Below are 26,928 nucleotides of genomic sequence, written 5' to 3'. Positions count from 1 at the left end.
CTCAATTGATGCAGAAAAAGCTTTTGATAATATCCAGCATCTCTTCATGATCAGAGCAAACCCACAGCCAATATCGTATTGAATGGAGTTAAATTGAAATCATTTCCACTCAGATCAGGAACCAGACAAGGCTGTCCATTGTCTCCATTGCTCTTTAACATTGTAATGGAAGTTTTAGCCATTGAAATTAGGGAAGAAAAGGCGAAAGGGTATCCACATAGGGTAGAAAGAGATCAAACTTTCACTCTTCGCAGATGACATGATCATATATCTGGAAAACACTAGGGATTCTACTACAAAACTTTTAGAAGTGACCAAGAAATACAGCAACGTTTCAGGCTACAAAATCAACACCCATAAATCTGTAGCCTTTATATATAACAACAATAAGCAAGCCAAAAAAACAGTCAAGGACTCTATTCCTTTCACAGTAGTGCCAAAGAAGATGAAGTATTTGGGCGTATACCTAACAAAGGATGTAAAAGAGCTCTACAAAGAGACTTATGAAACTTTAAGAAAAGAAATAGCTGAAGATGTTAACAAATGGAAAAACATACCATGCTCATGGCTGGGAAGAATCAACACTGTTAAAATGTCTATACTATCCAAAGCAATATATAATTTTAATGCAATCCCTGTTAAAGCTCCATTGTCATATTTTAAAGATCTTGAAAAAATAATACTTCGTTTTATATGGAATCAGAAAAAACCTCGAATAGCCAAAACATTACTCAGCAATAAAAACACAGCAGGAGGAATCACGCTACCAGACCTGAGACTGTACTATAAATCCATAGTGATCAAAACAGCATGGTATTGGCACAAAAACAGAGAAGTAGATGTCTGGAACAGAATAGAGAAACAAGAGATAAATCCAGCTACTCACCGTTATTTGATCTTTGACAAGCCAATTAAAAACATTCAGTGGGGAAAAGATTCCCTATTTAACAAATGGTGCTGGGTGAACTGGCTGGCAACCTGTAGAATATTGAAACTGGATCCACACCTTTCACCATTAACTAAGATAGACTCTCACTGGATTAAAGATTTAAACTTAAGACATGAAATTATAAAAATACTTGAAGAAAGTGCAGGGAAATCTCTTGAAGGAATCGGCCTGGGTTAATATTTTATGAGGAGGGCTCCCCAGGCAATTGAGGCAGTATCAAAAATACACTACTGGGACCTGATCAAACTAGAAAGCTTCTGCACAGCCAAGAACATAGTAAGTAAAGCAAGCAGACAGCTCTCAGAATAGGAGAAAATATTTGCAGGTTATACCGCCAATAAAGGTCTAATAACCAGAATCCACAGAGAACTCAAACGTATTAGCAAGAAAAGAACAAGTGATCCCATCTCAGGGTGGGCAAGGGACTTGAAGAGAAACTTCTCTAAAGAAGACAGATGCATGATCTACAGACACATGAAAAAAAGCTCATCATCCTTAATTATCAGAGAAATGCAAATCAAAACTACTTTGAGATATCACCTAACCCCAGTAAGAGTAGCCCCCATAACAAAATCCCAAAACCAGAGATGTTGGCGTGGATGTGGAGAAAAGGGCACACTTCTACACTGCTGATGGGAATGCACACTAATACGTTCCTTCTGGAAGGATGTTTGGAGAATACTTAGAGACCTAAAAATAGACCTGCCATTCGAACCTATAATTCCTGTACTAGGTTTATACCCAGAAGACCAAAAAATCACAATATAATAAAGACATCTGTACCAGAATGTTTATTGCAGCCCAATTCATAATTGCTAAGTCATGGAAGAAGCCCAAGTGCCCATCACCCACGAATGGACTACCAAATTGTGGTACATGTATACCATGGAATATTATGCAGCCTTAAAGAAAGATAGAGACTTTACCTCTTTCATGTTTACATGGATGGAGCTAGAACATATTCTTCTTAGCAAAGTATCTCAAGAATGGAAGAAAAAGTATCCAATGTACTCAGCCCTACTATGAAGCTAAATTATAGCTCTTACATGAAGGCTATAACCCAACTATAGCACAAGACTATGAGGAAAGGGCCAAGGAAGGGGAAAGGAGGGGGGAGGTTATAGTGAAGGCAGGGTAATGGGTGGGGCCACACCTAAAGTGCATCTTAGAATGGGTATAGGCGAAACTTACTAAAGGCAGAATACAAATGTCTACATACAATAACTACCACAAGTCTGTAGCCTTTGTATACACCAATAACAGTCAAGATGAGAAGCTAATTAAGGACACAACTCCCTTCACCATAGTTTCAAAGAAAATGAAATACCTAGGAATATACCTAACGAAGGAGGTGAAAGACCTCTATAAAGAAAACTATGAAATACTCAGAAAGGAAATAGCAGAGGATATTAACAAATGGAAGAACATACCATGCTCATGGATGGGAAGAATCAACATTGTTAAAATGTCTATACTTCCCAAAGCAATCTACCTATTCAATGCCATTCCTATCAAAATACCAACATCGTACTTTCAAGATCTGGAGAAAATGATTCTGCGTTTTGTATGGAACCAGAAAAAACCCTGTATAGCTAAGGGTGTTCTTAGTAATAAAAATAAAGCTGGGGGCATCAGCATACCAGATTTTAGTCTGTACTACAAAGCCATAGTGCTCAAGACAGCATGGTACTGGCACAGAAACAGAGACATAGACACTTGGAATCTAATTGAAAACCAAGAAATGAAACCAACATCTTACAACCACCCAATCTTCGATAAACCAAACAAGAACATACCTTGGGGGAAAGACTCCCCATTCAATAAATGGTATTGGGAGAACTGGATGTCTACATGTAAAAGACTGAAACTGGACCCACACCTTTCCCCACTCACAAAAATTGATTCAAGATGGATAAAGACTTAAATTTAAGGCATGAAACAATAAAAATCCTCAAAGAAAGCATAGGAAAAACACTGGAAGATATTGGCCTGGCGAAAAACCTTATGAAGAAGACTGCCATGGCAATTGCAGTAATAACAAAAATAAACAAATGGGACTTCATTAAACTGAAAAGCTTCTGTACAGCTAAGGAGACAACAAACAAAGCAAAGAGACAACCTACACAATGGGAAAGGATATTTGCATATTTTCAATCAGACAAACGCTTGATAACTAGGATCTATAGAGAACTCAAGTTAATCTACATGAAAAAAGCCAACAATCCCTTATATCAATGGGCAAGAGACAGGAATAGAACTTTCTCTAAAGATGACAGACGAATGGCTAACAAACACATGAAAAAATGTTCATCATCTCTATCTATTAGAGAAATGCAAATCAAAACAACCCTGAGATATCATCTAACCCCAGTGAGAATGGCCCACATCACAAAATCTCAAAACTGCAGATGCTGGCGTGGATGTGGAGAGAAGGGAACACTTTTACACTGCTGGTGGGACTGCAAACTAGTACAACCTTTCTGGAAGGAAGTATGGAGAAACCTCAAAGCACTCAAGCTAGACCTCCCATTTGATCCTGCAATCCCATTACTGGGCATCTACCCAGAAGGAAAGAAATCCTTTTATCATAAGGACACTTGTACTAGACTGTTTATTGCAGCTCAATTTACAATCACCAAGATGTGGAAACAGCCTAAATGCCCACCAACCCAGGAATGGATTAACAAGCTGTGGTATATGTGTACCATGGAGGGCGCCGGCCCCATATGCCGAGGGTGGCGGGTTCAAACCCAGCCATGGCCAAACTGCAACAAAAAAAAATAGCTGGGCGTTGTGGCGGGCGCCTGTAGTCCCAGCTGCTTGGGAGGCTGAGGCAAGAGAATCGTGTAAGCCCAAGAGTTGGAGGTTGCTGTGAGCCGTGTGACGCCACGGCACTCTACCCGAGGGCAGTATAGTGAGACTCTGTCTCTACAAAAAAAAAAAAAAAAAAAAAAAATGGAGACTTTACATCCTTCACAAGAATGGAGGAGCATGAATCCTATGTACTCAATTTTGATATGAGGACAATTAATGACAATTAAGGTTATGGGGGGAAGCAGAAAGAGGGACGGAGGGAGGCGGGTGCGTCCTTGGTGTGTGTCACACTTTATGAAGGCAAGACATGATTGCAAGAGGGACTTTACACCTAATAATTGCAATCAGTGTAACCTGGCTTGTTGTACCCTCAATGAATCCCCAACAATAAAAAAAAAAAAAGAAAATATTGTGTAACTTTGTAACCTACGAAGAGGAACCTGTTTACTGTGTACTATGATGAGTAACAACATGACCATGTGTACTGTTGCTGTGAGAATAAAAAGTAACCAAGGGAAACAGGAGGGCAGAGCCATAACCGCCCTGTTCTCTGGAATTGCTGGCCTTTTGGTAAATAAAAGTAAATGATGTGGTGGAGACTGCTAGTTGCCTGCCAAACCTTTTGTTTCATTCTTCCTTCCAAATTTAACTAGGCACAGGTCACTTGAGATAAATACCACATTTCTCAAGTCAACACCTGGCTAAATTCTTTTTTTTTTTTTCAGACAGTCTCTCTTCATCCCCCTAGGTAGAGTGCTGTGGCACCATAGCTCACAGCAACCTCAAACTCTTGAGCTCAAGTGATCCTGTTGACTCAGGCTCCTGAGTAGCTGGAACTATAGATGCCCACCACAATGCACAATGCCTGGCCAGTTTTCCTATTTTTAGTAGAGATGGGGTCTCACTCTTGCTCAGTCTTGAAGTCCTGAGCTCAAACAATCCCCCTGCCCTGGCCTTCCACAGTGTTAGGATAATAGGTGTAAGCCACTATACCTGGCCATGTGGCTAAATTCTAAGTAATGAGACGCCTTTTTGGAAGGAAGGACCTTTCTCTTCCTTTACCTTTGTGAGCAGAAAGCAGATATGATGGCTGGAGCTATGGCTGCCACACTTTGAACATGAGAGTGAAGAGTTCAAAGAGGTGGTGGACCCCGAGCCCAAAGGCCTCCTGAGGAAGCGGAGCTACAAGTCCGGCTCTTGAATACCGACTTCCAGACTTTGGGTGTAGGAATAACTATATTTCTACCTTGGGAAGGTATTGCTATTTCAAATTTCTTTTTATATCTCACTAAGCTTAGTCCTAACTGATACCCGTGTCCTCCCAATTCATGCATGACTAAGAATAACTAGTGGTTTTCATTCCAAGCTCCCAGGAGAGATCGACAGAGCTCAGCTTCTATATTTGCCTGTATTCCAGTCGGCAGGGGCCAAGGGAGCAAAGTTCCATGACACAAATGAGACGCAGAGGTCCATGCATGTAAGTTGTGGCAGGTTGTTATTACAGAAGGAAATATGTTTGTTAGACAGATACCAAAAGTTGTGTATCATATTCCCTGTCTTCAGGTATAGGCTAGTCTCTTTTCAGCTTTAGCACAAATATCTTCCTCTTGACATGCAGACTCTATGTCTACATTTTTACAGAACTCTTCATATACTTCCTTTTACCCCCCAGTGTAAGGAGTACGGACTCAAGTGCAGACAGTTACGTTATGCCTACTAGCAAACTATGTGACTAACTCAGTGTGGGTCTTCTAGAAAAAACTCTGGAAATCAGACTTTTGAGTTTCATCGTCGGGTAGAATCCAACCCATGTTCGGGTCCCCAGACACAAAACAATTACCTAAGCAGTTTTTGAACTCACTATCTTATGAAGACAGCAAAAGGATGTGAAATTATAGTGCCTGCATTCTAAAATAAGTAACTATCACTTCCCATGTATTCAACTCAGTAATAAATATATAATTTACTGACATAGTGTTATATATTTACATAATCATATATACACATGACTCAGACTCAGTGGGAAGGTAATTTTTAATTTCTATAAAGTAGAAAATGTATTTCTAGAAAATTATATAATTCTTTTTGTTTGCTTGTTTGTGTTGGAGATGGAGTCTCACTTTGTCGCCCTAAGTAGAGTGCCGTGGTGTCGTAGCTCACAGCAACCTCAAACTCTTGGGCTCAAATGATTCTCTTGCCTCAGCCTCCTGAGTAGCTGGGACTACTGGCACTTGCCACAACACCTGGGAATTTTTTAAAGATGGGGTCTCGCTGTTGCTCAAACTGGTCTCAAACTCCTGAGCTCAAGAAATCTACCTGCCTTGGCCTCCCAGAGTGCTGGGATTACAGGTGTGAACCACACTGCCCAGCCATAAGGTCTTTCCTTGAATAGCTCACAAACCAGCAGAGAGATAACATGGAACCACATAGAAAAGTTAAGTACTGAACATGGACAAGTAAGTGTTGAAGATTTGAATAGAATAAAAAATAATAATCTCCCCCTCATCTCTCTCCTACTGCTAGCTTTCAGCCTGGTAGCATTCTTAGTGGGCTCCCTCTACATGGATTAGCCTATAAGTCCAGAACAGGACTTCAAAAACTTTGTGTGTGCCTGTGAGCTTGCAGCCTGAAAATGAACCCTAACATTTTGACTAATCAAGAACATTTGCACAGAGAAAATACTTTTCTCCCAATCTCACATTTATTCATGTTCTTGTTAAACAATTTTGAAATAGGAAACTTCCATAGCTGAGAATAATATAGGAAAAAATTATGTTAACTGGTTCAACTTTTTATTAAGGCATACAGGTAAAGGAGCGGGCTAGAAGAGTTTATCTTAAACCCATGTTGTTTTTTAACAACATGCATACATTTATCTCACAGAAAGCACAGATTTTTTTTCTGGATCCCTCCCTTTTCCCCGTCATGATATAAAATTACCCTTAGCTTTCATCACAGTCGTCATAATTGCGTCCCGCCCTGCTGGACTCTGAACCACTTTCCACAATTCATTTTAGTAAGTGCTAAATTTTAACCAGAAGGTTGGGATAAAAGGCACGTGGTGCCATGTAAGCAGTCACATTGCCAAGCTTCCTGCCTGCACGCGGGGTGGCCATGAGCTGCTGTGAAGGATGGACGTCCTGCAATGGGTTCGGCCTGCTGGTCCTCCTGCTGCTAGGGGTGATCCTCAATGCCATTCCTCTGGTCATGAACCTGCTGGAGGAAGACCAGTCTTTTCAAAATCCCATCTCCTGCTTTGAGGGCTGGTTCCCAGGAATTATAGGAGCAGGTCTGATGGTGAGTAATATTTATTTGACTTGATTTGGACCAGGGCCTACCTATTTCACCAGACCTCTAAAGGCTATCTTTCAGCCTTGCAGTTAGTTATACCTTGGCTTAGGATACAATTAGAGACAGTGATAATGTATTAATTTTTTACTGGTTGTCAGTGAAGCATGATTAATTAGGTAAACTATGTGGTACAGGCTAGAGAGCTTGAGGAAAAAATAATAAGTTGATAAAAGCTGGTCATGGCTCAGCGCCTGTGGCTCAAGCGGCTAGGGCACCAGCCACATATATGGGAGCTGGCGGGTTGGAATCCAGCCTGGGCATGCCAAACACAATGACAACTACAACCAAAAAATAGCTGGGCGTTGTGGTGGGCGCCTATAGTCCCAGCTACTTGGGAGGCTGAGGCAAGAGAATCGCTTAAGCCCAGGAGTTTGAGGTTGCTGTGAGTTGTGATGCCACAGCACTCTACCCAGGGTGACAGCTTGAGACTCTGTCTCAAATACATAAAATAAAATAAAATAAAGATAAAAGCTGGTCAGGCCATTACCTTGCACATTTCTTCACATGTTGCCTGCTCTTCTAAGCTTTATAGTTAGCGTTGGGGCCCTTGTGAATTCATTCCCTCAACTTCCCTTTGCTCCACCCCAGTCTCTAAGTATTTACAGGGGACACAATAGCAGTGGGAAACCTTCCCATGCACAATGACTATTCTGGATGGCAGCTGTGAGGTGTGAATGTTGCATGCCTGTAGCTAGACAGACAAGGACTTGACGTCTTAGGTCTCTGGTCCCATGGACGTTTTGACTCAGCTATTACATAAATCCTAGACCTAGAACATCGTCAAGCTTGGTTAATAGTTTGATGATTCCTAATGGGTCCGCTTTTGCAGCAGAGCAGAGCAAAACAGAACTTCTGACTATAACTCCTATGAGTCCCTCAGGCACTCCCAGTAGACTCACAGACTTTCCCCTGGGGGTTCTGCAGCAGGTCTCAGGAGGACGCACTTTTATTGTGGAATACTATTTTCAGATCTCCCAGAATATCTCTGCTATGGTTTTGTCTCCAATGTATTACTGTGAACAAATCATTTATCCTATGATTTTGTTTCTGTAAAGTTGTAACATATGACCGACTGCAAACTGCTGAATTCACACAGTATATTCCTGTTTCATTTCATCTCTATAATACTCTGGGAAGATATCATCATTTACATTTTACAGACCAGCATACAGAATCTTAAAAAAGTCACATAGTGGGTGACAAACCCAATTCCAGATTTATCTAACGCCAAAGCCTCTGTTCCACCATAATCCTTAACACCTGTCTCAGGCTGCCAGAGGTGAAAGGTACAATCTGTGGCTTGATTTATAAAGTTAAGTGACCAGGAAACTGAATCATAGACAGGTTATATAAACCTGTGACGTGGTTCCAGATAATCTGAGCTTCCTTGTTCCACAGTTAAATTTACTTTATTACTCTCAATACATATTAACAAAAGGTGTCAACACGAGGCATCTCTATTATTCAGTATAACAGAATGTCATTAAAGCATCAAACCAACTTTTGAAAAGCCCAAACTTTAAAGATAAATCCTCGTAAACTGCAGGCTATGCCCACAAGCAAGGAGGGGAGTGAAAGAAGAGCTTAGAATACAAGTGTGTATTTTCATGGTCCTCAGCTACGTAGAGAATATGGAAGAATTATCATTTCCAAAAAGAATTATGCCCTTTCTAACATCCATAAAAGTACTGACGAGTCCAAAATATTGAACATGCAAAAACCACAGAAAAGTACATAGAGAAGAAATCACTGCCTCTGATGAGCACTTTGGATAGAATTCTTAAAATCCTTCGCAAACTGCTACAAAATTTCAAATTAGTACTGTTTCAAAAACAATTGCTAGCAGGAAGCAGCTAAGAATACAAACTATGGAACTCATTATTGATCACTTCATGAAATATATTCATTTTGTGGTTTTATGACTTACTCAGAACAGAGGTGAACCTTGTTATCTTTTGAAACTATGACTAAGAGTAAAAACGTTACATACTTCGTTATCTTTAACCTCTTATCTGCTAAGTGGAAAAATGGATACAGATTGTTATTTGTTTGAGTGCTTTAAAAATCTCAAAAATTTCCCTTAAAAACTATAAACAGAAAGGCCATTTTATTTGATATGAAGTTAATTGTAAGCCTGATCTTCCTCATGTTCATTCACTGAGTTCACTTCTTACATAATGGAACCCATCAAAATCCATTATTGAAATCTTACTAGTGAAGAAATTGCTGAAAGTTAAAACAGGTTGAAAGATATTATGCATGACAACATTTGCAAAAATGTGATTTTTTTATATTTATGATGGGGTGGCACCTGTGGCTCAAGGAGTAGGGCGCCGGTCCCACATGCCGGAGGTGGCAGGTTCAAACCTAGCCCTGGCCAAAAAAAAAAAATAATATATTTATGATGAGCTGTGGCTTTGTGTGTTACATTTCAGTACTTAGAGAACTCCTAAAAATCCAAATCCTATCAAAGAATTTTTCATGGTCTAAGGTTTTTCTCTATTTCCTTTGTAAAACCTTACAACTTACTTTGAAAACTTTACTAAGGTATAGGTTTCTATAAGGAAGAATGAACAACACTTCCTTTCCTTGTAAAAATTAAAGACTAATAAGACTTCTAATTTTATAAAACTTTCAGGCATTCAAATAAGTTTAGGAATTGAAGAGAAAGAGCAATAATTACTCATTTTGGCAGGAGAGTGTCTGAAAGGTTTAGAATTCAGCTTCTCTCTCTCTCATTCATATTTTATTGTTCATCCCATAAAGAACCCCTCCAATTCCCAAAGTTCTGAAGGGCCAAAATAGTTGAAATTCAGTGAGTTATCAAGTTACCCGTAATGATATAACAAAGATGTGGTATCATACCATGAAGTCACTGGGTGGTGACTCATACACTATAAGCTACTGATGCTTTATAAAACCCTTTTGCAAGAGAATCATAGAAGTAAACATTTAGCTTTCTTGAAATAAACTAACCCTCAAGAAAGTTAGCAGAATTAATTTACACCAATAAGGAAAATGGAGTAATTTTTCCATAATTACAAAATAATATTGGTCTACTTTTAAAAGATTCATTAATCTTCCAAATCAGTAGTTGGCAAATTTTTTCTGTAAAGAGCCAGATTGTGAATAGTTCAGGCTTTGCAAGGCAGTCTCTTCCACAGCTACTCAACTCTACTGTAGGTGTGCAAACATATAGAAATAAATGGGCATGGCTGTATTCCAATAAAAATTTATTTACAAACGGAGAGATGGTAGGCTGTAGTTTGCCAATTCTTCTAAATGATTTGTTTCCTAAACTCAGAAGGCCAGTATTGTTTACAATGGAAGAGTTTCAGTGCAGGAATGCTTACACCTATTTGCAATGTTTTTCAACCTTTTTATATCACGCTTAAACCTATCGTTAAACTTCCATGGCACACTTAAATTACATTGCTCAAAAAAAAAAAAAAAGGTAAAAAAAAGAATATGCTTCCTGTGCTTCGAACTTCTTTTGAAAATAATTTAATTAGCAGTCTTTAAAATTTTTCATGGCACACCAGTTGAAAATCACTGCCTATTTGGGTGCTAAAATTTCTTTTCTCTTTACATTTTTTGGATATAGAGTCATACCCTGTCACCAACCTGAAGCACAGTTGGTGCTCAATCATAGCACACACTGTAACTTTGAACTTCTGGGGTCAAGTGATCCTCCCGTCTTAAACTCCCAAGTAGCTAGTACTATGGCTGCACACCACCATGCCTGGTTTATTTTACAGAGACACGGTCCTGCTATGTTGCCCAGACTGATTTCAAATTCCTGGGCTCAAGTGATCCTCCCACCTCAGCCTCTCAAAATGCTGGATTACAGGCCTGAGGCAGGACCCCTGGCTTTCTTTCCCCTTTTCTTCTGGGCTTTCAGCTATGCCCTGGCATTGCTGGGCAGCCATAAATATATGTGGCCTTAAATTATAAGGATGTTGCTGTTCAAGAAAATGTGTAAGCGAAGCTTGGTAAGAAAGTGGCGTGAGGTCAGCACGTGAAGAGATGAGGCGAAGTTAGGAAAGCCGCCTTGTAAAACACCTCACGGTTGGACCTGTTCTGAAAGAACAAAGGTAGATGAGGGCATGGAGAAATGGATGAGAGAAGCAGTTCGGAGGACAATGAGATGAGCAAGAGCGGTGGTGGAGGAGGGAAGGATGAGAGAGCAAATTCTAGGTAGGAACAGGGGAGAATTATAGAACCATCAAGCCAGCGTGGGACAGTGGCTAAGAGTCCAGGCTCCAGAGCCCAAAGGCCCAGTTTGAGTCACAACTCTCCCCTTTCTTTGGCAAGTTACTCAAACCTTCTGTGCCTGGTCTTCTCATGCATGAAGGGGGTGAATAGTAGCACGTTCCTCCTGGGATTGCTACGAGGCTGCAGTGACTTCCAGCGTGGAAGGCACCTGCGGCAGCACCTGGCATGTGTTAGAGCTCAGTGACGTGTTAGAAAAATGGAACCCAAGGAGGGAGAAAATGACTCTGGGACAGCTGTGCTGAGATGGCGGAAACACGCGGACATTTCTCAAGTGTCAGGCACTAATTTACATTCCACCCTCCAAGGATACAGAACTCCCCCCAGGAAGAATTTCTAGTCATAGCTATTGAAACCCAAGTCCTGGGAAGATAGTGGTATTTCTTACAGCCTTCCTAGGCAACGTGTACGTCGGTTAACACAGAATGTGAATACACAGACGGCTGAATGTCAGTGTAAAGTCAGGTTAGAACACATCATGACAACAGCAGTAAAAGGGGAATGTGGAATAAAAATAATTCTCAGACACGAGGTTGGAGAAATCAGAGAGATGGCGGGGACCCCGGGAGAAGAAAGTGATGTCTGGCAAACAGAGCCATCAATTTCTTTCTGGAGGCCTGCCAGGCTAATTCAGATGATTTATGGGAAACTGGATAAGTGGCCGTAGGTTGTAGTAACTTAAAAAAAAAGTAAACTTTGGATGATGCAGCCAATTCTTTTTTTTTTTTTTTTGTAGAGACAGAGTCTCACTTTATCACCCTCGGTAGAGTGCTGTGGCGTCACACAGCTCACAGCAACCTCCAACTCCTGGGCTTAGGTGATTCTCTTGTCTCAGCCTCCTGAGTAGCTGGGACTACAGGCACCCGCCACAACAGCCAGCTATTTTTTTGTTGCAGTTTGGCCAGGGCCAGGTTCGAACCCGCCACCCTGGGTAGGTGGGGCCGGCGCCCTACCCAGTGAGCCACAGGCACTGCCCACAACCAATTCTTTCAGAAGAATTTTTTTCTAAAATGATGCATCAATAAGACATCCTCATCTGTTTAAAATCCAAGTCCCTCTGCAAATAACTCGGAGTAAACTAAAAACGTGGATGGGAGACTTTAAAATTGCTATCTTGAGCTGCCCCCTCCAGCACCCTTTAATCACTGTGGTTGAAATTGGGATCACAACTTTCACAAGACCAAGGATATCGCTAAGTTTCCTTTTTATTCACTGGAGCCTTGATTTCCTACAGCAGGTGGTAAATGGCAGGCAGAGACCCCTGCTCCTGTGTCTGATGAGAAGTGATACTACTCATCTTTCCTGTTGATGTAATTTCCAGGTCATTCCAGCAACAACGATGGCTTTGGCAGCAAGAAAAAGACAGTGCTGCAACAACAGAACCGGGGTGAGTACTGCACGGCGGGCTCGGAGGCGGAGTGCGTGAATAATGGTTACTGACATCCCAGCAAACCGCCCTGCGTCATCTGTGGATTGCCACAGCCTTAGAAAACGTACTGTTCGGGGTGATTATATGGGACCAGGGGAAGTAGAAGGGGTTTCTCTTTTCCCATAAAAATGTAGCTCAGTCTTCAGTTGACCAATCAAAAGGTTTTCAAAGAAAGATTTACAAGTCACATCCAAAGCTGTAATCAATTTCCTAATACTCAAATACTTGTTAGTTTTGTGGTGTGTATAAAGCATTTGGGGACCTTGTATTGTACGTTCTCTCATGCATATGAAAGATCGGTTTGCTAGCATTAGAATAATTGCCCTTGTCCCGTTAAAGGAGACACTAGTTATGTTAGTTTTTAAACATTTAATACCTATCTACTATGTGTAAAGTTGTAACTAAATTATAAGTAAATTTATATTCATTAACCTAAGTGCTATTCTGCTCAGAACACTTTAAAATAAGCTCTCTCATTTAATCTTAAAACCTTCATGTGGGAAAGAGTGAGGTCTATGTTTCATTGGCCAAGAAACTGATGCTCAGAGTGAGTGAGTAATTGACCAGTGTAGAACAGCTAGCAAGTGGATTGGTTTCCAAGTCCACCAAACTCCAAAATTCACCATCTTTACACAACTTATACCGTGAACTTTGCTGTCAAAGAATGTCCAGGGCTCTCAGAACTCCTTCAGGAAGGGTTAGATCACTAACAAGCAGTTACAGTAAATAGCCTGGCAGAGCTTGAGGTTTCAAAGCAAAGGTCCTTGGACAGGTGGGAACATTAGAATCATCTGGGGAGATTTTAAAGACACCACCGCCTAGGTAGCCCCCAGAGATTCTGCATCAGTATTTTCCAGAAGCACCCAGGGTGATTCTAATCCACCCACTGTTTTAAAGGGAATATATATTTATATCCACAACAGAATATTTTTATAAAATTCCTTTTCTTCTGATAATACATCTATTTATCGAGAATTATAATAATTACTTCTAGTCTATCTTTGTTCTTGACACAATTTAGGCATTCAATAAATATTAGTTTTCTATCTCCCCTGCCACTATCTACAAATGATAACATTTTTCTCTCAAATCGTATTTCCATTAAGAATCTGTTTTCCTCCTGCAGATATTCTTTCATATTTCTTTTCTTTCTTTCTTTTTTTTTTTTGAGACAAATTCTCACTTTGTTGCCCTTGGTAGAGTGCTCTGGCATCACAGCTCACAGCAACCTCCAACTCTTGGGCTTAAGTGATTCTCTTGCCTCAGCCTCCCAAGTAGCTGGGACTATAGACGCCTGCCACAATGCCCGGTTACGTTTTGGTTGTAGTTGTCATTGTTGTTTGGCAAGCCCGGGCTGGATTCGACCCCGCCAGCTCCGGTGTATGTGGCTGGCACCCTAGCCACTGAGCAACAGGTGCTGAGCCTCATATTTTTTTTCAATGATCAGTGAAGTGTTCTCTCTCCTTTGAGGACACACTGAGGTTGGAATAACCAAGCCACTTTTTGTGCTGGGCTTAACTCACTAGGAGGATTTGCTCCCCCATACCCGTAAATTCCAGCACTCTGGGAGACTGAGGCAAATGGATTGCCTGACCTGAGGAGTTCAAGACTAGCCTGACCAAAGTGAGAACCCCTCTCCACCAAAAAATAGAAAAACTAGCCAGGTGTTGTGGTTGGCACCTGTAGTCCTAGCTACTGGGGAGGCTGAGGCAAGAGGCTTGCTTGAGCCCAAGAGTTTGAGGTTGCTGTGAGCTGTGACGCCACAGCTTTCAACCCTAGGGTGACTGAGTGAGACTCGGTCTCAAAACAGTAAATAAATAAATAAAACAAATAAATAATCACCAGTTTATATTGATTAAGTGTCATATAAAAAGCTCTTAGCAACTTTTCTGAGTTGTCGGCAGCCATGTATGTTTAAGTCATAGCTGGTGTCTTTGAGGTCTGGATAAGACCAAAGCATCCCAAAAGCGAGGAAGGCTGAATCTTGGGAGGGAGGGAAAGGGGTGAGAAAGGCTGTTTTCACTGTTCCTTGCTTCTTCCCTTTTTCTAGTTCTTGATTTTGTTTCTGAATACAAAATGGTTTTGCTGGGTCAATTTAAGTAACTTGCACAGATGCCAGTAGTGTGGAGGAATCAGAACTGGGGTTAGACTCCAGACCCACCACTCTCTGCTTTCCGCTGGAAGGTAGTACAGTGATTAAAGCCTCTCCCAGCTGTGAGATGCCGACAAGTTTGTCAACCTCCATGAAATGCAGTTTTCTCATTCATAAAAGGGAAATAATCCTATCTATCTCCTGGAGTTATTGAGAGAATGAGACAATCTATGTAAAGTAAACTTTCCTCAACACAACCACACGTGTACAGGTAGCCACTCCAGAAGCTGCAGTATTGCTGTGCCGAAGGAAAAGAAGCGTCCCTCACTTTACTTCTATTGATTTTGCAATAATCATCCTTGACTAACAACTGAAACAACAGAAGAACTTTCAGAATAAGGTGGACATGACTTTGATCACTCCATCCGTGCTGTCGATGTTTATGATCCTCCACTGGGGATGATTTTAGCCTCCCACCTCCACCCCAAGGGGACATTTGGCAACATCTGGAGACAACAGTTGGGCTGGGAGGGCAGGGACGGCATTGGCATCTACTGGGTAGAGACCGGGGATACTGCTGAACATCCTGGCCTACAGTGCCCCGATGTCAGAGTGCAGAGGTTGGGATGTCCAGTTCCAAGTCTGTTGATTGGCACTCTACAGGGTGCTGGTCCCTGCTCACATGGCACATCAGGGCCAAATTTAGATTAAAGATTTGGAAGCCAAGAGACCAGACACCAAAATGTAGGTTGTTAAGATCTAGTCAAGGTTCTATCAAGTAGGAAGGACATGAAATAGAAAGCAGATGAAACAGACAAGGCTCAGGAATATAAAAGCTGGGATTTGTTGAGACAGTGGCAAGCCCAACCATCCTTATTGGGTGTGATCAAATGGCAGACTTTGTCTTCTGGCTCCTTCTTATGATATTCACCGAACCAAACTATAATCTTATGATCTGGACTAAGGGGTGACTGGAGAAAGGCCACAGCTGATTAAAAAGGCTGCATGTGTTGGTGGAACTTGAAACAGGCCGAGGACACGCAGTAACATGCGTGTGGCTCTGTTGTTTTCCAGATGTTTCTCTCGTCACTGTTCAGTGTGATCACCATCATCGGTGCTGTGTACTGTATGCTCGTGTCGCTCCAGGCTCTCTCAGAAGGCCCTCTCGTGTGTAGCTCTCAAGCCAACAGTTCCGCCAAATGCGAATTTTCATTCAAAAACTTGAGGTGAGCAATCTGATCTTCCTCGTCCTACCACCTCACACGGCTGCAGCTGGTCAGATTACAGCAGGGCAGTACTGGGGTGACACCAGGTTTTTCTTGGATGCAACTCCTGGGACGCTCAGATTCATAGGGATTTAGCATGTTTTTCCCAACTTGCATAATTGCATACAGGAATGGGAGCAACTGTGACATTCAGGATGCTCTGGGACTAGGTGATCCGAAATAGCTTATGCTTGTCTTTTGAAAACCTAAGGTTACATGAGTGTTCGTATTTAGAAAACTTTCTGGAAATATACGCCAGAAACTTAACTTTCATCCTTGAGGAATGGTAAAGGGGCGTATCCCAAGGGAGTGGGAGGAACATTCACTTTCTACACTTCTGAACTAATTAAATTTGTAAACCAGGAGCACATCTTACATTTATAATTTTTCACTTTAATAAAAACATATGAAATAAATTGTAGAGCCTTGCCTAGGCCCTAAATGAAATAAAGCAGCTAATGGATTCATACAGATATTACTGTAGGCATGGGAACAAGTCAAAATTTAAAGTCCTGGAATAATACATAATACTGAAGAGTTACATGTAAATAACTCATTGTTGTCTTTAAGATGATTATGTGATTAAATCTAAGCACAATTTGTAAATATTGGAAGAGAGACAATCCTATTCATTAGCTCTCTGTATAGCTGCTCAGTTGGTAAATAACCAGAATTTACTTTCGTAGTTCCATAAAAAAATTGTTTTTCTCCTTTCCTTTACATTGCTACATTAAAAAGTCTCTCAATTTGCATAGCACAGTTGTTTTGAATCAAAAACCAAAGAAACTCCCCTTAGTACTAGATTTCAAGTAGATGAGAGATTTCTACCACAGATGCTGGAACAGTTAATCTTTAAGAAAGAACAGCCCTCTATGTACCAGCACTTGGAAGAGTGAGTAGCTGGGACTACAGGCACAGCTGCTCAGTGCAGTCGGGGAGATGGACTAAACTAGCAAACAATTATAACAGCATCGTCCTATGCTGGCTGCAAATTTTGCAAAGCAGACTCATATTCCATGTACCAAAAACACTATTGTTTTCTATGTCGAATGTTACTGGCATCCAGAAGTGCAAATTCCCAAAGAACACACCATCTTACTCTATAATAAACCAAAGAAAAATCATCTTAAGATAGATATATTAGGGTAAACAATCTTCATTTCCATAGCTCTGTTAGAACAGGGATCAATTGCTTTAATCAGACGTATTTAAAATGTCTTTTGTAAGTAAAAACTGAACATCTGGTTGAAGAGCAGATGTAACACTGCAGTTCTGCACTGAGAACTGAGTTTCTTCAAAGGAGGGGATCTGGCCAGGCGCAGTGGCTCATGCCTGTAATCCCAGCACTCCGGGAGACCAAGGAGGGAGGATCCCTTGAGCTCAGGAGTTCAAGACCAGCCTGAGCTAGAGTGAAACCCCACCTCTAAAAATAGCTGGGTGTTGTGGCGAGCGCCTGTAGTCCCACCTACTCAGTAGACAGAGGCTAGAGGATCTCTTGACCCCAGGAGTCTGAAGTTGCTGTTTGCTAGGCACCCTAGGCTGGAGCAACAGAGTGAGACTCTTTTCCCAATAAAATACAATAAGAAAATAAAACATAAAAATAAAGGAGATGAGTGGCGCTCATAGCTCAGTGGGTAGGATGCCAGCCACATACACCAGGGCTGGCAGGTTCGAACCCAGCCCCGGCCAGTTAAAAAACAATGACAACTGCAACAACAAAAAAATAGCCGGGCCATTGTGGCGGGCGCCTGTAGTCCCAGCTACTTGGGAGGCTAAGGCAAGAGAATTACTTAAACCCAAGAGTTTGAGGTTGCTGTGAGCTGTGATGCCACAGCACTCTACCTAGGGCAACAGCTTGAGATTCTGTCTCAAAAAAAAAATAATAATAAAGTAAAATAAAATAAATAAAATAAAGGAGAGGAATCCTTTATTTTATTTTCACATCTCTAGTGCATAGAAGGGTGCCTGCATAAATAGGCCAAACCACACAAAACCATTGATAAATAATCATTTATGACATATAAAAAATGGCAATTTCATATATGTTCAACCTAAGGGTAGAAAGAAGTACTACAGAAATGCTTGTTAAATAGTGAGCTATGTCATGAATACAGTTTTGTGAGTATTAGGGTTTATGGACACATGCTCAGAAACCCTGTCTTAGCTATCGTTTCTGGGCACATTATTTCTGAAGTATTCTGTTTCACTCTACTTGTTCCTTTCTGGGCACAATGCTGTATTCCTTAATTTTGTCTTTTCTCCTGTTTTCCAGTGACATTCATCCAGAATCCTTCACGCTCCAGTGGTTCTACAATAACTCCTGCATACTTCCTATTCTCAATAACCCCACCTTCAACACCACCACGTCCCAGCACACGATTGTGCACTTCTCAGTCTTTTTAGGTCTCCTGCTTGTTGGAATTCTTGAGGTCCTCTTTGGGCTCAGTCAGATAGTCATCGGTTTCCTTGGCTGTCTGTGTGGAGTTTCTAAACGAAACCGACCTGTGTAGTTTAATTGGAATAAAATGGAAGCATCGCAAGTTTAAATAATTTAAGAATTAAATTTCAATGCACTCTTTCAGAAGTTCAATAATGGAACATTATCTAGAGAGCTGTGATGAGTCCTTGTAGTCCAAAAAGTTGTTTTCAAAGTCAACAAAGTTGAGGTGACTAAAAAAAAAAAATATCAATCTTTCTCACGTGCTGTAAATGCTACATGATGCTTTCATGCAGAACAGAAAGACTGTCAGTGGTTGACTTTGGAGACAAGTAGAAAGAAGCTTTCAATTAGTTTGCGTCTTTCTATTCCAATTCCATTTGGATTTTCTGCCTTTCTATTCTGTTGTGTGTGGAGATAAGAACAAGCAGAGTGGGAGGAGGCGGGAAGGAGGGTGAGAAGAAACAGAAGCCATCCTGGAAATACACCTGTGGACCTTTTTGTTTGTTACTTCTTTGTACTTAAAAAGAAGAAAAAAGAAATATAAAAAACTTGAATGTAATGAATTCTTTAGACCTAATACCCAGCTTGCAGGAAACATTCAGATAAATCCCAATGGTGGTACAGTAAAAAATGGCACTGTTTTCAATTAAAAAAAAAAAGAGTAGGCCTGTAATCCGAGAACTTTGGGAGCCAAGATGGAAGAACTGCTTGACCACAGGAGTTCAAGATCTCTTCTCTACAAAAAATAAAATAAAATAAAAATAATAAAAATTAGAAGAGAGAGAGAGAGAAAGAGAGAGAGAATTATTAGCTGGGCATGTTGTTGCAGGCCTGCAGTCCCAGCTACTGCGGAGGCTGAGACAGGATGACAGTTTGAGCTCAGTTTGAGGCTGTAGTGATCTATCAGATCACTGCACTATCCAACCTGGGCGATCACCCCTGTCTCTTAAAAAAAAAAAAGTAGGATGGATTAAGGGAACTGTCCTAGATTAAGAGAACAAAGACATGTTTCAACTAAATGTGTTTTGTAAATTTTGTTAGGGATAACTGGGAAAAGTGGGTAGAAGAATTGGGTTAGATAATATTACGAAATTATGGTTAATTTTGGTAAGTCTGATAATGGTTTTATGATTATACAGGTTGAATATCCCTTATCTGAAATGACTAGGACCAGAAGTATTTAGAATTTAGGGTTTTGGAATATTTGCATGCACTGGGCAAATACTGAGCTATCTCACATATAATGAGCTATCTTGGGTAGGGGACCCAAGTCTATACACAGAATCCGTGTCTTTCATATATACCTTATATGAATAATCTGGAGGGAATTTCATACAGTATTTTTAATAACTTTGTGCATGAAATGAAGTTTTCACTACATTTTGACTGTGACCCATCACATGAAGACAGGTATGGAATTTTCCACCTGGGGTGTTACTAGTGTTCAAAAAGTTTCAGATTTTGTGCTTGAATTTAGGACTTTGAGACCAGCATGAACAAGAGTGAGGACCCTGTCTCTACTAAAAAAAAAAAAAAGAAAAGAAAAAAGAAAGAAAAAAATTAGCCAGCGCCTGTAGTCTCAGCTACTCAGGAAGCTGAGGCAAGAGGACTGAGCTGAGGCATGAGCTTGAGCCCATGAGTTTGAGGTTGCTGTGAGCTATGATGCCACAGTTCTCTTCTGAGGGTGACAGAGTAAGACTGTCTCAAAAAAAAAAAAAAAAAATTTCAGATTTTGGAGCACTTTGGATTTTCATATTAGGGATGCTCAACATGTACAGAGAAATGTCTTTTTTGTTGTTGTTGTTAGAAATGTTTATGTATATGTTTAGCAGGAAAATGCCATGTTTTAAAAACAGAACTAAAAAAAGCAATAGAAAAATATTCATTGTTATGTTTTGGTAATGGGTACATGGCAATTCATTATACTCTCCTAATTTTCCGTTTTTATCTTATTTATAATAATAAAAAATACCTAGAAAAAAAGTGTTTCACAAGTTCATTTCTGGCTCAGCGCCCATAGCACAGTGGTTACAGCAATAGCCACAACACCGAGGGTAGCGGGTTCAAACTCAGCCCGGGCCAGCTAAAGAACAATGACAACAACAACAACAACAAAAATAGCTGGGTGTTGTGGCGGGCACCTGTAGTTACAGCTACTAGGGAGGCTCAAGAGTTTGAGGTTGCTGTGAGCTGTGATGCCACGGCACTCTACCAAGGGTGACATAGTGAGACTCTGTCTCAAAAAAACAAACAAAAAAAGTAGGTTTCTATATATGCCCATCTTTAAAAGATGGGCTAGTTTATTTGCCACATTAAAATGCTGTAACCAGACAAAACTAAAAACCTACAATTTTCTGAATGCTATCATTCCTGTATTTTAATTTTTTATGCTCACTTAAGGTTCCAGAAATAATTTATAATACCTATATTATAGTTGCCAAAATAAATTAGTAACACCAAGAACCATAAGCCTTTTTTTACTAAACCCAGTTCCTATATAAAGACATTCTCTCTACACTCTTACAGACACTGACTCATCTGTCAGGCCCGGCTTAAACACCTCCTCCTTGAGCAAAGCTTCCCAATGTGCATGACTTCAATAAACTAAGTCAGCACTTAACCAAAAGCCACTATTATCATACCTGTCAGGATGTAACATGTTTATTTCTAAATACATCACAATGGAACTTAAGGGATCAGGGGCCACTTCCTTCTTGCCCATTTATTCATTAGCCCTTTCCTGCTTCAGGTCCTCAGTGAGGCCTTTTCTCCCCCACACCCAGTTCCCATTCTCACCTCGCCCTCTACCTGCCTTTCCTCTGGCTGAGTCTTCTCATCCTTCAGCACAAATGCTGCCTTTTTCTGACAGGCCACCCTGTCTACTGAAAAGTCCGTTTCCCTGTACTCACTCCTTCAGCATGCTCTCATTTACAGCATTTATCACCAGGGCAAAAGTGTTTCATCTGTGTTTGCTTCACAAATCCCACCGGCCCCCTGTGAGACCATCAGCTCTGCAGATACAGGGGCATGTTTCTTTTATTCAGTTCTGGTCCAATGAGTACCTAGAATACTAAGACAAAGTAGGGTCATTGTAAGTGCTTAGTTGAATGAACTAGCAAATCCTATCTTTAGTACCCAGCTTTCAGGGAAGATTCAGAGCTGATTAAATGAATGTCAAACTGCTAATTGCCATGGGATTAAAACACAAGCAAGGGCGGCGCCTGTGGCTCAGTGAGTAGGGCGCCGGCCCCATATGCCGAGGGTGGCGGGTTCAAACCCAGCCCCGGCCAAACTGCAACAAAAAAATAGCCGGGCGTGGTGGCGGGCGCCTGTAGTCCCAGCTGCTAGGGAGGCTGAGGCAAGAGAATCGCGTAAGCCCAAGAGCTGGAGGTTGCTGTGAGCCGTGTGACGCCACGGCACTCTACCGGAGGGCGGTACAGTGAGACTCTGTCTCTACAAAAAAAAAAAAAAAACACAAGCAAAATGACTATGACGGCTCACTGCATTTGAGTGAGCAAGGATCAGCGATGGTGCTTACAATTTTCTCATGCTAGAGGTGAGAGAGATGACTCCAGTTCTCTACTGAAGTAGTCAGGAAAAAGTTAAGCCTCCCATTTCAGAAGGCAAAAGAAAGGATGGCTGGCAGGAGCACAGTCAGCTGAAAGAGCTAGGAAGTGATTTCTTCGCTATTTTAGTCTTAACCGAAACTGTTACCGCGGATTAAATGGCTAAAGCCCAGGCCACCTGAGGGTAGTATTATCTGGGAGTATGCTAGCTTTGGGTCTGGTCCCTAAACTTGCAAACGGACGTCTGTACACCTATAAGCACGTGCACATCTCCCTCCCCCAGCGCACAAAACGCCCCTCTCATTCGCAAAGCTCACTGCCTTTTAACTTTCACTCCTGTCCTCAAATTGCATCTCATTTTGGAATCTTCGTATTTTTTTACAGTATCTGCCATCTAAAATACTTTCCTCAACATGTATTTCAAGTTTCTCTTTCTCAGTGAAGTTCTGTTTTTACAACCCAATAATTCTCTAATAAGCCTCACCCGCCCTCCGTGAACGTGCAGGGCTCCTGGCACATCTTCTGTAGCTGCTCGATTTTCGGGTCCGTGTGCGAGCACACAAGTCACTGCTTCCCGAGAGGAAATTCTAAGTCAAAGAATATTAATGATAAATTGAACATTTCTGAACCTGAGGCCCACCCAGGAAAACAATTACATTTCAATGTCAAATACAGGGTGAGTATCCTTAATCTAGAAATCCAAAATCCAAAATGCTCCCAAATCCAAAAGTCTTGGGAGTACCAAGACACAAATGGGAAGTTCCACACCTGAGCACGTGATGGGTCACAGTGAAAACACAGGCCCACAACTGTTTGCTCAGCATCCCCAAGAGAAAAAAAGGGGACCTCTCAGCCCCCCCTTCAGCTGCGAGGTATCTTTTCTGCACATGCTCAGGTTCCCCACAAAGCATTTAAAGTGGTGGGAGTGCAGCCCCAATCCACCAACACCACGTTCTCACAATGCCTCACATGGGGCCAAGACCTGTGTTTCTTTGCTTATTCTCTGCTCTGCGGTGTAAAGATATTGTAGAGAATCTAAGAAACGTCTGCAGGTACTCCTGTGGGTAACAGTGATAAGAAAAAGAAGTCGCATTTATTCTTTTTTATAACTCGGGGGCTGAAGTGGACAGCAGTGTAAGTGTAAAGTGTCTGAGTGTAGTGGGGGCTGGCCACGATACCAACACGAGAAACAGGACAAGCTGGTGAAGTTCCAGGCTGAAAATAATAAAAAAGCTGTTAATGAAAAACACAAAAAGGCTACATAAAGCTAAAACTGAAGATTTTGGTTTGTATTAAAAAGACTGGACCTGTCCACATCACAGTGAACACCTGCCACGTGGAGATTGCCTGATCATGAAACAAGTACAGATCTACCGCTAGCAAATGAAATTGAGGGGAACACTCAACAGGCTGGTTACACAAACATGGGAAAGAAAGGGCCTTACAGTTCCAAAGCCATTTAGCGAGAAACCCGCTGGTCAGGAAGCTGTAGAGAAATTCACCGATGAATGCTCTAAAGTCATCACCGATGAAAATCTCACGCCAGAACAAGTTTATATGCTGACGGAACATCAAAACATGGTGACACCAGAAAGACAGCAGCTACAGCTGCTAAGAGAAATAGGCTTGTGAACTAAAAATCTTTTTTTTCCCTTATGCGCACAATGCAAGGGTTTATTTAAAAATAACAGAGTAAATTTTAAATGTCTTACCACAATAAATGAGGTGATGGCTCTGTTAATCACCTCATTCCACATTATATATCAAATCATCACATTGTACCCAATAAATGAATAGTTGTGATTTTTAATTAAAAATTAATACAAAATAAACGGTGAAAAACGAGCCATGGAAAGCCACTGAAGAGTCTTAAGCAGAGTAGTGATAAGAACCGCTTTATGTTTTTGAAGATTTCTCTAACATCTTCAAAGAAGAGGATTTAGACAGAGAAATGGTATTGGGATTAGAGAGAAGTAGGCAGATTCTTAACATTATTTGGGAGTAAGTTGTTGGGTCATATTAATGGGGAGTAGTTGAGGAAAGGGTGAACTCACAGATGACTCCTAGATGTTTGTAGGGGAGATAGGGTGGGGGCTCGGCCACTTTCTGGTAAACTAAAAATCTTAAGGCTCTCCCTGAGCAGCTGGCGGGACCCCATCCAGTCCCTTCTCCTTCTTAGAGATGTCCTCAGGGGACTCACTAAGGGGCCAAGGCTATGCAAGACCAACCTGCCGGCCCTTGATATACGGAACAAAGCCCTTGGCCTGTTGTTACTTGGTTTCTACCCTTTATCTTAAGCATTCCTCCTGTTCTCCTACTCTTTTAGACAAAGCCTTTCAACCTACCTATCACCTGCAAGTCTCCCCACTTTCAAATGTCCCACCTTTTTGAGACAAACCAGTATTTGTTTTCCATGTATTAATTTATCACCTCACCTGTAATTCCCGACTCCTTAAAATGTATAAAACCAAACTGTGACCCCACCACCGCGAGTCCACTCGCTCAAGTCTTCTTGGGGGTGGCTCCGGGTCATGGTTCTCATATTTGACTCACAATAAACCTCCCTAATTTTTTTTATTGAATACGGCTTCTTTTTCACCTGTAGGCTCTACAGAAGTCAAAGATGCCCGGGACAGAACCATGCCGGGATGTGCTAGGATAGCAGGCAGCATAACTGTAGCTTGCTTAGTGCCTCCCTGTTTGAGGAGTGAATTTGTTACTCATCCAGGAAACGCACGGTCGGCCACTGACATGCCTCCTGACTGGTTTCACAAACATTTCGAACCAGGAGGTGCGCTCACTGCAGGGAAGCCACATTGGAGGATGACGTAAGATGTTATCATTCCTTTTTTTTTAGAGACAGTCTTACTTTGTCACCCTTGGTAGAGTGCAGTGGCATCACAGCTAACAGCAACCTCCAGCTCTTGGGCTTAGGCAATTCTCTTGCCTCAGCCTCCCGAGTAGCTGGGACTACAGGTGCCCACCACAACACCTGCCTATTTTTTGTTGTTGTTGTTGCAGTTTGGCCAGGGCTGGGTTTGAACCCACCACCTTCAGTATACAGAGCCGGTGCCCTACTCACTGAGCCACAGGTGCCACCCAAGATGCTATCATTCCTTGACAGCTCTTCTGCTCATCCTCCAGTTGAAATCCTCAATGAAAGTAATGTTTATGGCTTGTACTTTCCCCTGTGTCACTTTGTGGACTCAGCCACATGACCAGGGTATCCTTAGATCAATGAAGAGCAAACATTGAAACACTTTCTTGAACTGCACGCTAACAGCAGTGAACAGTCGTGTGTGTGTGTGTGTGTGTGTAACGGCCTGAAGGGCCCTACATACTGTCGTCAACACCAGAAACACAATGACTGATGGCACAGTTGTCAACTCAGGTGCAGCCCCTGGCATGCAACTACGTTTAGTGATGACTCTGAAGGATTCTGTAGGTCAAATGAGAGAACAATGTTTGACTTTCTCACATTAAAAAACACCTTTAAAGTGGCACCAGTAAGCTAGAAGTGGCTATCAAAAAAGGTTTGAACACTGATAATGGGGCTTCAGTTGTTGACTGCCGGTAAATGAGCTGAAATGGCTCTGAATCAAGGTGATCACTTTAGATGACATTAACACTGTATAGAAAATACTTACAGATGACATGGAGAAAATGTGTGGTAGGTTTATGAAAGACCGGAGCAGCACGTATTCATAACAGACAGGAGATCAGGACAGCTTCTAAGAGGTTACTCTCACCTAAAAAATACAGTGTACAGTAGCCTTTTAATGAAAACCCAGCACCGAAAGTGGAGCCTGCGTGCCTGCCACAAGTACTTCCGGAATGCTCCTGTGCTGCTAAGTCACCCTGAACACATTATTTTTTCACTGTATTCATGGCATGCCATTTTTTACTGTTACATATGTATGAAAAGTATAAAAAAAGATTGCTTGTAAAAGAGTCAGGAATGATCGTGGTGTTAAACAACCAGACTGTCCACAGGGACGGCTGAAAGTGATGTATTCTGACTGTTCAATGTACACCAATTTTGTTTCATGTACATAATTATTAAACAGGTATCAAATTACCTTCAGGCTACATAAGTTACAAATGAAGCAAAAATAAATTTCATGTTTAGACTTGGGTACCATCCTTAAGATATCATTATGTATTTGCAAATATTCCAAAATCTGAAAAAAATCTGAAATCCCAAACCCTTCTGTGCCAAGCATTTGGGAAACAGGATACTCAACCCGTATAGTTAAGAAGCTGGAAAACAGACATTCATATAGGAAAAATCTCTTAAAAATATGATTTCAAAAATTATCCCTCAAAGTGTAAGCAACTTGCAAATGTTTCAACAAATATTCCTAGAAGTGTGTGTGTCTGGGGGTTGGAGGACTTCTGAAAAGTTCAAAAAAGTTCTGGAAATAGTATGCCAATAATAGATTTGCTTACTTAGCTCCCAACTGTACCCATTTCTTTTTTTTTTTTTTTTTTTAGGACACATTAAAATTTACTTTAATACTTCTTTGGGGGGAAAAAAAAACACACTTGTAGTGAATGAACAAGAAACATTTTTATGCTATTATTTGTATCTACCATGCCATGAATTCATAGGGGAAGAGGTTCCAGCAGCTCAGGGAGGCACCTTGCCATTGAATATGACAAAGCGTTGATTGACTTTTGAATTCGTGGGAAATAGGTCCCAGCACCTTGTATCACTGTTACATGGGGACTATTGGTTATCTTGTGTGCC

The 26,928-nt window shown here is 41.2% G+C and overlaps 1 protein-coding gene across 1 annotated transcript; it reads left to right on the top strand.

Moving 5' to 3' along the window:
* Positions 1 to 6,838: 6,838 nt before the first annotated feature.
* Positions 6,839 to 20,624, top strand: TM4SF20 (transmembrane 4 L six family member 20). Its single transcript, XM_053598310.1, has 4 exons — positions 6,839 to 7,060; positions 12,708 to 12,773; positions 15,982 to 16,133; positions 18,445 to 20,624. The coding sequence occupies exons 1-4, from the start codon at positions 6,878 to 6,880 to the stop codon at positions 18,680 to 18,682; spliced, it is 639 nt and encodes a 212-aa protein (XP_053454285.1). The 5' UTR covers positions 6,839 to 6,877; the 3' UTR covers positions 18,683 to 20,624.
* Positions 20,625 to 26,928: the final 6,304 nt, after the last annotated feature.

The sequence above is a fragment of the Nycticebus coucang genome, chromosome 7 (assembly GCF_027406575.1).
Source record: "Nycticebus coucang isolate mNycCou1 chromosome 7, mNycCou1.pri, whole genome shotgun sequence".
NCBI classification, from domain to species: domain Eukaryota; kingdom Metazoa; phylum Chordata; class Mammalia; order Primates; family Lorisidae; genus Nycticebus; species Nycticebus coucang.
The sequence above is the reverse complement of the archived record's forward strand: the minus strand, read 5'-3'. Positions and strand labels throughout refer to the sequence as shown.